The 12,385-nt window shown below is 37.4% G+C and overlaps 1 protein-coding gene across 1 annotated transcript; it reads left to right on the top strand.

The window, feature by feature from the left end:
* The first annotated feature begins 577 nt into the window (after positions 1–577).
* LOC149807487 (neuronal acetylcholine receptor subunit alpha-6-like) lies at positions 578–3,690 on the top strand. The gene is made up of 2 exons (XM_089957027.1): positions 578–1,030; positions 2,963–3,690. Exons 1-2 carry the CDS (start codon positions 578–580, stop codon positions 3,668–3,670), a joined length of 1,161 nt encoding a protein of 386 aa, XP_089813153.1. The 3' UTR covers positions 3,671–3,690.
* Positions 3,691–12,385: the final 8,695 nt, after the last annotated feature.

The raw sequence follows: 12,385 nt of genomic DNA, 5'->3' as shown, positions 1-12,385 counted from the left end.
ATGTAGATAATTTAGGTTGAATAGGGAATTTGAAACCTTTTTGTTAATCATACATGGTTTGCCTAATATTGATTTTAGAATCAAAGCACCAGTGATTTCTGTGTGGATATGTACTAAACGAATTGCGACGCTGAAATCTTCCAGTAAGAAACGACGTGTCAATGCATGACGGTGACCTATCGTTTGAATTCATTCTTGTTATGGCGTTGAATAAAATATAATTAAATCACAAGGAAAAGACTTGCAGAGGTAATACCAAAGCTTATATCGGTAGCCGAATGAGCTGAAGGTCTTTTACCATGAACATGGACTTTTCACACACCAGACCTGAATCGGGAGAACTTACCATGATACATTTTAATAAAAATTAAGAATGGATTATACTGTCTAACGTGTTTAAAACAAGTGTAAAAAGGTACATTTAAAATCATTTTACTGTATCTGGACCATGACAAATTGTTTGAAGTACTAAGATACATTTATTTATGGACTGCTTAACAGGTGTTTTGTCTAGATGTTTAAAAGCATTATCATAGATTTTACAGTGTGCATACGTTTGTGATCAATCCCGGAGAGTATGACGCAATGGAAACTAAATTCAATGTTATTGCCATTCTTAGCGATCGTGTACATTCCTAAAGTCAATGCTCAAACATCGGATGATGCAAAGAATCTTTTATCCCAAATTTTTAATTTGTCTGCCTATAATAAGGCTGTTAGACCTACACACGAGCAAAATACGACAACCGATGTTGTTATCGACTTTTATCTTACAAGCATAATAAACTTTGACTCGCAGAAGGAACAACTGACCACTTCCGGTTACCTTACTATTAGCTGGAACGATTATTATCTACAATGGACCCCAGCGACTTACGGCAATCTGACGGGTACATTTATTCCTCAGGACAACGTGTGGAAACCGGATATATCTCTGCAAAATGGCGTATCCAAATTGAAAGGACTTGGCTCCAGTAGTTTGTTTGTTTACGTGTTGAGTGATGGCACTGTGTCTTGGTATCCTCTTGGGGTAGGTATTTCTTTCTATAAAATTATCATCAGCTGTTATCGTGTTTAAGAAGAACCATTCTCCCTCGAATTTTAGCGCTATCCTCACGCATCAAAAATAATATTAATTTGGTTCAAATGATCTGTGAGCATTACTGGCTAAACCCCATTTTCGACAAACCAATTAAATGACCTTAAGATTTGTGCAAACTACACTGAGATGACAAAGGGCTTCACAAGGGCGATATTGCTATTAAGTTATTCGTTATTTCACTGCAAACATTTATAAAACAACTCAGAGATAGCGATAAGTAGCGTGCTTTTTCAAATGAACTGAAGATGTATATGCAACGAAACATTTTTAGTATTGCTATCACAGCTTTACTAGCACGCTGCTGGTCGGACAAGGTTACCGAAAAGTTTATCTAACAGTTATCTTAATGGATAAACCGATATTTAAATATAATTGAATATATAAATATCTGTATATAAAATTATTTATTATATTCATGTATATAATTTGCTTGCAAATTCGTCGATATTTTCATGGTATTTAAACAAAATGTTCGTTCGAAAAAGAAAACCAGATTATTGCGCGGAGGTACTTATTTGAACTGTACACTTAGTCTTCAAGTCCGACTTAAAGTAAACAAATATAAATTCTTAAGTCTAGGCTCAGCTATAAGATTTACACTGGTGTGATGATGACCTGGGCCTAATATAGAAAGTCTGAAGATCGTAATATAGTTTCCAGACAAATTAGTAGAACCATTCGTTTGCCATTTGGGGAATCAGAGGGTAGATTTATGGAAAGATCATTTACAAAAAGAGGCTAATCAACTTCAACGATCTTCGACTTATTTAGCCCCTTGCAACTTTATGTAAACTCGTTCTAAAAAAGCTATTTTACGTTTGACAAATTCTTATTTATAACATAGCTACTGTTTTATATACGTTATGATACAAATATGATGATATTTACATATGTTATAAAGTACGTCTTAAAGTCATGCAAAGGAAAGGCGTAACGAAGGAGGCATCAAACTGTATGTCCAAGTAATTTTACTACGCTAGACTATGGCTGATAAAATAGAATCAGTATTCAAGGCTCACGAAGATAAAAATGTTGCGACTCGTTTCATACGTCCATTTGAAATGAGCACCCATGTAAGATTCTCTGTATCGTATATGAAGTCATCGTCGCTAGCCAAGGTTCCGATATGATTAACCTATATACACCTTGGCGTATTGTGCAGATAGTACTGTACACAGCATCCAATCAAAATTCAGTTGTTCGAATTTGAACACCGTTCCTACATGATCGAGACATGCGGAGCACACAACTTGAATGGACTGATAAATATGCAATTTTCCAGTCCCGGTCCGTGTTGCACAAATACCTTTCACTCAAATACACCTGTAATGGCTTCCCTCTGCACATAGTCATACTTTCGATGTTAAACTTCCAAAGTATCATGTTTTACGTCAATTGCCCCAACCGTTTTCAGTCATTGTAAAATGTCCCACACTATATGTTAGTTGGTATTACGTACTAAGGGAGACTACTAATGAAATCCAATACATCTGTTCGATCCGCCAAGTTGTAGATAGGGTCATGATATCGGAACCTTGGCTAGCGAAGATGATATCAAGTACTCAAAGACCATTGATGGGACATCGCTGTATCCTTATGCTGCACCGAGGACCTAACCAGGGTCGACAAATGTGCCATGCGAGTGAACTACAACTTGAACCATCCTGATGAGAAAGTCCTTAGAACTTATTGAGAATGAAAAACAAATCATTGAACTTTGAAAACATGATTTGGCTTCCATTAATTTGCGCAGTTTCTTTTTCAGATTTTCGAGTCAACTTGCGGATTTGATATTACCTACTTTCCTTTTGATATTCAAACTTTACCCTGATATTCACGGCATGGAGTTACACTAAAGAGGAATTACGTGTTACGGAGGGGGAAAAGGGAATTATCCTGGATGAATACGAAGAAAATTCGGAATGGTCAATTGTTGATACGAGCGTAGATACGTTACAGGAATACGCTGACGCTGCAGTTGTATTTTCAATCAAATTAAAAAGAAAACCACTTTTCTTTTTGTTAAATGTCATCTTACCAGTCATAATGTTGTCTCTTCAGAATGTCTGCATATTCGTACTTCCGGCAGAATCCGGAGAAAAGGCTTCCTTTTCTGTAACAGTATTTCTTGCGCTGGCCGTCTTTTTGACAATCGTCACACCAACATTGCCACAGAATTCAGAAAAGGTTTCCTTCCTCGGTTTTTACTTGACGCTGTTTATACTTCGTCTGAATTTTAGGGATGTGGATGAGGACCCAATCCCATCATGGCTGATTATACTTCAAGAGATCGTGGAAATAGCCCGATGCAGAAGATGTAAGAAAGTAAATCCGGCAACGCAATGTCGGGGTGAAGTTCCTAAGCTTGATTTTGGTTACACAGTTTCTACTGAACACATGACTTCTGTAATCACAAAATCAAGACCACCAACACCAGATGAGAAGCCTAAAATCACGTGGAATCATGTTTGCAATGCCCTTGACTTCGTTTTCTTTTGGATTTTCCTTTTGGCAACTATTATCACCACAGTGACAATATTTTCCAGCTGTTCAATAGATGCTGTATAGGAAAGAGTTTCTTTTCACAAATTTTGAGACATAAAACTTCTCATTATCTTCCGTCTGATGTAATGTTGAGTCATTGTGAATTCAAGTTATGCTATATGAAACTTCACTTAGAGGTCAACCCGGAAAATATTATCGTTGAAATTTTTGAAAATACAGTGAAATCTGTCTTAGCTGTTATCTTCTTATACAGGACACCAGGAAATGAAAGTCAACATTTATGAACGTTATATTTTCATGGTACTTGGATAGATCACGCATATATACCTCTATGTAACTTTTGAACAAAAGGAAATAAATCTGAACTATTTTAAAGCTGTCGATGTATTATAATAAACCTAAGTATGTGATATTTGCATTTTACGTTCCCGTTTAGTGCTAGTTAGATTTTAGATATTGTTTGTTGACTATGGGGAGTCAGTATTGTGAGTATTTTTCTCAACCCTATACACTATCCAGTTTATATGAGCAATGGTCATAATGTACAGTATTCACGAGACTTTGTGGTAGAATGGTTTCATTTTCAAAAAGTGGACCCTCCCTGATTTCTTAACACAAGGAAATATTCACAGATATTTGAATAAATAAGTTTTTAATAATTTTAGCTTGGAATAATCCGTTGTATTAGATTTGTGTTGTGTTCTGTGGTGCATGTCGTAAAATAACAATCTAGGCTTGAAAGGCTTTCTGGTGGGTCACATAAAATGTGGTTCAAGAAACATCATGTGATTGTAAAATTGTGGACTAGTGAATGTGTGCTAATTAGGTGATTAGAAACAAATCATTTGTGGTATTTGCGCGTTTAAGAACCCTTCAGTTGACAATGAATTACTGTTGTTTTGGTGTCTCTTGAAATGGCGGAAACATCGACCTCAAACCAATTTCACTCATCAGATGTTTTTAGTGAGATCCCTTGTATATTACAAGTAAAATTGTCTGGTGCCAAAGAAGGCGATGTTGCATAGATTTTTGATATGCATTTTTCCATTGTGCTTTGTTTTCTCTTTTTAGCCAAGTCATGCTATCCAATAAGACAAATGGAGGGAAAGTGTGCTCTTAATCTATATCTATAATGTATGATCAAGTAGATGTTGCTTATTGTATAAAGAAGCTATTTTTTTACTGCACATTTAAAGGTGAACAAATGTAGTCCTTCATGAGTTTGTGCTGTTGTATTGCCAGCGCATGATATACTTTGGGGGTGGAATGGAGTATATTTTAATAGACGGCGATCCAGTCGTTCTAAAGGTGTGTAGTACGGTGTTCTATCGCTGTAGCACATGTGTTTTAATAGTGATGTTGATTTCAGGATGCAGAGGCCGATGGCATCGACTAAAAACAACGACGAATTTGTCGCTATTCATAATGAGCATTCAGTCCCCAGCGACTTGTAGTTTTGTAGAAAAACATTGTCCTGTAGAACGTGTGCTCTCTGTACTCCAATTGTCTTCGTGGTTACGTTTGTAGTCACTCTTGGAAGAGTGGGTAATGTTTTAAACCTAATATATCTGCTCTTTGTATTTACGTCTGCATTTATGGAGTTTAGCTATCATTTATTGATAATGTGTTGGGAATATAATTCTCAAAATGAGTCATTAGCCATTTTCTATGACCAGGCGTCATAATGTATAATATTCGAGAGACATTATGGTAGTATGGATCAGGTTTGTAAAATGGGCCATCTCTAATTTCTTTAACGTAATACATTTTGTAATATTCCTAGATAGTATTGTTTAGCAATTTGAGCTAGAAATATTACTTTATATTATGTGTTTGGGGTCGTATTTATGGTGCATTGCGCGTAGTACCGATCTACGGCTTGGAAAGGCTTAGCGATGGTATTTGCGCTTTAAAGAACCGTTATGTTGACAACTAATGTTGTCTTGATGTCTTCAGAAATAGAGGAAATGATCGACCTCAAGCCAGACTAATGCAGCAGTTGTTTGATTCGCTCTGTGGTGAGACCCTTTTGTATACTTTTATATATTAATTTACTTGCTAACATTTCGGCTAGTCTTGATGCTTTAGTCTAGTGGTACGTTCGCTTGACTGTGTGACAGACAGACCAGGTCCAGTACCAGACTTAAACAGCGTGCATCCACTCCTGATGCATGTGTTGGCTCGTCTAACTCTCATACCTGATTGCACAATGAACATGATCAATGCCACTATGATATGAGAATCGGGGTGATTAAAGGTCGAATGTAAAGGTATGGGAAGAAAGTGTAGCAGTTTATTAGGCCATATACTAACCAGCTTAGCTGGTCGGACAGTTTAGTCTTGTAGTATTTATGCCCATGAGGTACGTGAACCTGTTCCATTCCCGACACCGACAGGTAGAATTTGTATCTCTTCCCGTTACCCTTCATTGTCCGTTCTAGACAGGTTTAACTGTTCATAGTCATAGCCTGTACATAACAAACATAGCTCTGTCCTGGATTCAAGTTTCTATGAAACTAAACTATCTACAATAGCGTGTAATAATTCGTAATATCTAAGTAACAGTGGAAGATTAACTGCAGATATCAGGTTTATTGAACAAAAAAATTCTGAACACTGCGGTTCACCTACAGAAAGACTCATTAAAGTTGTAACATTTATCAAATAATTTACCAGTGAAATTAGAACTCCTATGCCAGATCAGTTTTTGTATATGTATCAGTCAGATATAGACCGTTCTTCTAACGAAACATACATCCAACTCTTAAAACAAATTTAATTCCTGAAAATTACTTATGCGTCAGCTATGTATAGAGCTATAAACTTATAACACACAACCATAGATCTTCGTTGGAAGAATGAAGGTGACAAACGTTAGATTTAGAAGAAATAATGTGCAATACCTGTGATTCAGATAATATTGGGAATGACTACCATTGCTTATTCAAATGCTTGTACTTCAGTACATACAGAAAACTATATTCGGAATTTTTTTTTATACAAATATGATGACGCACTTAGATGTCAACAATTAATGGCCTCTGTAAACTACTTCTGAATGTATTGCTTATCATTTCTCCTGAATAGTTTATTTACCTGATGACTTTAGTATTGATAAAAGCTTTATGTTTATTCCACATACATCATTTATTCATTGCATTCATCCATCTATAATTAGAGAAATTAGAAACCTATTAATTTAGTGACACAAGATGTGTTTCACACTGATTGGAAAGACAACATTGATAAAAGGTTTAGCTATCTCATGAATTAATATTCTTTTATTGTCATTACCAAATCCATATTTATACATTTAATGGCACCTGGATACTATTTGTGAATTTATTGTTTTTCATTTCTTTTCAATAGTTTATTTACATAATGACGTAAATATTGATACAACCAATGCACCTTTTCCACATGTATCAGTTATGCATTGCACATATCCATTTAAAATTAGGGAAATCAAAAGTCTGCTAATTCAATGGAACACGAGTTTTTTTCACTGCATTAGAAAAGAGAAACAGTGACAAAACGTTTAGTTATCTCTTAAAGTAATTTTCTTTTGTTCTCATTAACAATTTCAAATAAGCGGGTTCTTAATGAGCTAAATAGACTGTTTTACAAGTTTTTATGGCATGGGTGAAAGAATAAAATCAAATCAAATAATCCTTTGACGGATTTTTATGGAGAAGATTGATATTGTTTTGGGGTTTAACGCTATATAGACAGTATATGGTGATCAGTATAATTGTCATAGGAAGAACCTGGGAAAACCCAGGTAAAAACCACCGATCCACAGGAAGCTATTGGCAACTTTCGCACATATCCACATTGGCCGAGCCCGAGACTCGTACCTACGCGAACAGAAGTAGTTATAAATGGGAAATGGGGGTAAAACCAAGAATTATCATCAGCCTTCTATTTTATGTCGCCTCGGATGCCGAGGTCCCGGGTTCGAACCCCGGCCGAGTCATACCAAAGATTTATAGAAATGGTGCTAACAGCTACCTCGCTAGGCACTCATCATTAAGAGGTTAGTATTAGGACTGGTGTCGGGATGATGTGACTGGGTGGGATATCATGCTACGTGTCTGCGGCATGATGCCCCAGTTCTAGACATCACTATAAACTGCCACACTGTAGACTTTGTAGCGACATGACTGAAAAATTGATGAAGCTACGTTAAAAATCCAAACCACACACACACACACACACACAAACGATTTTATGTAGCATTTGACACTTGGGGGCCAGACGACAAATTAATATTGGGGGACACTTGTAAGTCAAAAGTGTCTTTATGGTCAAAAGTGACGCTTGGGGGTCAAATGGAAAGTATCATAGAAATGACACTTGCTTTTCACACGGGAATTGCCATTAATCTTTCTATTTTACGTAGATTTTGGCATTTGGCGGTCAAACGGGAATTAACATGGAGACACACTTTGGATCAAAAATCAACATGGGGAGACACTTGAGCTCTCAGACGTGTTATAGGATCAAAAGGACTTTACAGAGTCAAATGGGTTTATAAGACCAAAGAGGAAAGGTAATGGTAAAGGGTTTTCAAGTCTGAGTTGAAAGCATAGAGGTACACAGATAAACAGTTATATAAAACGCAGAGAAATAAACACCAATGGCAATAATTGAATAGTATTTTTTTCTAGAGATCTGAATGGCCCTTAAAAGGGCCCTTGGGTTTTGTTAACCAAAGTGAGTTTACATACGTAGCATCTCATTCATTTTCGATGTATCGTACAGGGGGACTGTACAGCAAGACCCTCTTTAGACAGCATAGCCTCTCCACATAAATCATTTTCTTCTAAAATAGCTATTTTCATCATCTTGGTGATAACCGATGATGAGTTCACATACATCAGATAATCCGGGTTGAAGAGCATGCCCGAAATTAGGGTAGATGAATCAACGTTCGTCCACGTCTTTCGTGAGAACGTGCGAATCCATAGAACACGGTGTTTTTATTCATTGTCTAAGATCGGATCGAAAAGGATTGAAATGTTTCACCAATCCAAAATCTCGTTACAAAATTCAGTCAGAGCGCGGAGAATCTCTTGCAACCAGAAGGGAGCAGTGCGTGAAGTCACATGTAGAATATAGAAGCGCTACCGTTTGTCCATAGTCTATCAATGCGACATTGTTTGAGTATGGCTGAGACCAGGTAGACAAAGTATTGTGGTGCGCCTGTGATGGATACGACAAGTGATGGCATGACAGCCACGTAGACAACATAAGCCATACTTCCAACAGTTCCAATACCTTCACCTCCTTCTCACTCGCTACCTTGGTCGAAGATTTCAGAATGAAACAGAAGGAAGAATTAAAAAACGTTTTCAAAGAGCAGAAAGTAGTAGAACAATCACTTGTGTTTCAACAACAGCAAGAATAAGAAGAAAAAAAAACGAGAAGAATAATAGAAAAGAACATGTGAAGGACAGAATATTGACGGTGAAAGCCAAGCGTTGAGTGTGCTACAAGATATTTTGGCAGAGTAAAGGTACGGACAGACGTATTAGACTTCTTTAACTCTATCCAAAAGAAGGAGACCTTCATGTGTTAAGCATTCCATCACTAAATCTAAACTAACTAAGATGCCATCAGCAGCAGTGAACACTACCACAGCAGCAGGAAAATATGTAGTCCGTGGTCATGGTAAGGATTTAAGGTACTTAAAGTAAATCACGTCAAGTCTTTGAGTCTGTCAAAAGAACAAATGCCCAACATTCCATTTAAGGGCAACGGGGCTCTCACGAAAAGAGATATACTACTTACAGATTGCCAAACCAAGTAAAACTTAAATCATTTTTCCCCATGATTCAGTGGTGTGCGTATGAGAGTGCCCATGTATTTATTGAAATTATAAAATGTCAAGACAAAGAGACACTTACGTTTTTCTTTTGGGAATATAAAACCACAATGTAAATTTCACAACACATAACAAAAGTCCACTTCTTCTTATTTCGCCATGCCTTTTTAATAAATTTCTTCAGCGGCATAGGCTCTCCCTCGTCTTAACTTTCTTCTCGAGGTCTGGATTTCTTGCCTTTCTTGACGGAAATAGTACTTCTTCATTTTCTGAAGACCTTTCTCTTCTTTATCTTGTTTCTTCTTTTTGTTCCCATTTTCCTTAAGGCACTCCGAAGACTAATGTCCGTTCCCTTGAAAATGATAATATATATCTGGACCTTAGTCTCTCTCTTCTCATCTCTTTCCTTTATTTTGATGATGTAGACATTCTGGAGCTCGGTGTTCTTTCCCTTGGCATATATAGCAAGTATCTTGACTTTTATTTCGTGAGGAGGAGTAGTTCATCGTTTCCTCTGAAGCATACCTTCGTATGACACTTCGCAAATCTCTTTCCCAGAAGGTCGATCTGCGTAGACTCTTCTGTCTTGATTGTTTGAGAGCTTAATGAATACGCTGACTCTGATACAGGAGCCAAATATATATATATATATATATATATATATATATATATATATATATATATATATATATATATATATGAACCAGCTGCGTGCAAACCCTTTTCAAATGAAACTTTTGCGATCAGTAGAAGCGATTCCAGTAAAAAACTAGAAGACATTAGAGACAACGATATGCTTTATCGTCTAAAACACGAACTGAAGTGTTAGCTTATAAGAGATGAGAGCAATTTCCACATTTGACACAAAACCATGACAGTCAAAGCAGTGAGAGCCAAGATTCACCCCCAAAAGAAATTCGTTCGGTCTCAAAACTTATTAGCACATTTGAGATAGGCAAAAGCGCGATTCCAGAAAATGTAGATGGTCGAATTACAACTATACCGTGAAATTTATAGAGTTCAAGTAATATGTGTAAAACTTACTGAAATTAAATTTTGCAATGTAAACGATGAAAACCTTTCCAAACGGTGATGGCAATCCGTGTCACCCAACGTATTTGAAAATGTTTTGACAGAATTTCACGAAAGCGAATTTGAAGAATACATGATTGTATCATATCCAACATCATTTGCATCCACTGCAGAGTGAGATTAAGAGGTTGGGGGAGAAAAACTGCGGTAAAGTCTCAATTGTTATTATATCGTTGTATGTAATCTTGATTGCAAATGCACAAATATGTGCGCAAACGAAAGGACACATGCACACACAAAATTGAGTGAAGGTAGAACGGACGGTACCTTAGTTGGAGATTAATGTTTTGAGAGACAGACAGAGACATAATTAACTACGCATATGGAGAGATGGAGAATTAAGATTAAACTGAAGAAAGAAAGACAGACAGACAGAGAGACTCCTGACACGCACGCAGGCGTTCAAGGCTGGTCGCCAAGGACGGACAGCAAAGATAGTAACTATCGCCTGATGTTATATCGGGTGTCGCAGTTCTCGCTGCTGTTTGCCTCATATGCGCGTTTCGCTTGCCGGAAAACTAGTGTACCAGCTGTACTAAACCAGGTGCACCTAGCGACAAGCGCGCAAGCGCACGACAGTAGCAGTAGACAGCTGTTTGCTTAACGCACCTTCAATTACACATTAGTCGGAGTAAGTTCATATAGAATAACACTTGTAGTTTACTCTTGTGCTTCCTTGCAGAGGACTGAAAAACATCTACATCATCACACGCCAACAACGTCGGAAATTAACTGCACCATAACGTCGTGGTTGACTTTCTTGAGGACTGATATACGACGATTACCACGTGCTTGTAAAGAATGAAACCTGCCAACCTCGAGTATCTCGATTTCATGGAATCAAAGGCAGTTTATATCACAACACCCTCCTTTTAAACACATGAAATGATAAATTAACCAATGAAATATCAGTGTAATATCATCACGACTTCCAAATAGCCGTAATTGTCCTAGTGGCTGGCGGGGTGCTTCTTAACGCCATTGCATTTAAGGTACCTCTTCGCTGGGATAGATATAAAAAGGGGCTAACGAAGAACACAAATGCCACGATAAGGCAGTGTACAGTTCTAAGCTTCGCAGATTGAGTATAAACACATGCGCAGCAAGCGCCTTGGTCACCTCAAAAAGCGGCTGCTTGCTCAACATCGTACTCAAATATCTTATCAAGACGTTAGTGAAGCCGAACGTATTTGCTACCTAGTGTCTGCTCAGACATTAAAGAAATCCTCCAAAAGTGTTGGCGAACTTGACGATGAGTCCAAACGTTCTGACTTGTACATAACCCGCCTGAGCTTCAAACACATGAGCTGATGGTTTTTTCGGTTGACACCATCGCAGACGAAGCGGTGGAAATTGAGTTATGGGGCGATATTAATACGCCTCTAAACGTGACAATGTTCCAGCCTTATCCCCATCATCTCTGCTTCCCCGCCCTCCCACTAATGCCTATGATTCCATTATGAAGCCCGTTCATGTCAGGAAATATGTAGCTTTGACCCCCCCCCCCCACACACACACACACGCACACACAAGCGTCTTACCTCCTATTGCCAGCATTGAACTAATTGACAGTCTAAATACAGCCATTTTTATATAAGTTTTAAATCTACACATAACTAATTCCAAATGAACAAATGCGTATCGCGAACACTTACCATTCTAAGTGCCTATATTTAGTTTTGAAATGGATAGTTCTCCTCGAGACAGTTATTGAGCAGTATTTAAAGTTTATTGTATTAAGCGAAAGTTAATACCTCTAGCTGTGGCAAAGTGGTGGCTAGATAGATAAGAAGTCGAATGGAAATTGACAAAGATAAAGAAAATTTCCTTCCTTATCAAAATATAAAATTTGAAGTTCT

Source organism: Sinohyriopsis cumingii, chromosome 1 (assembly GCF_028554795.1).
Source record: "Sinohyriopsis cumingii isolate HCF-2022 chromosome 1, ASM2855479v2, whole genome shotgun sequence".
In the NCBI taxonomy this organism is placed as follows: Eukaryota; Metazoa; Mollusca; class Bivalvia; order Unionida; family Unionidae; genus Sinohyriopsis; species Sinohyriopsis cumingii.
The sequence above is the reverse complement of the archived record's forward strand: the minus strand, read 5'-3'. Positions and strand labels throughout refer to the sequence as shown.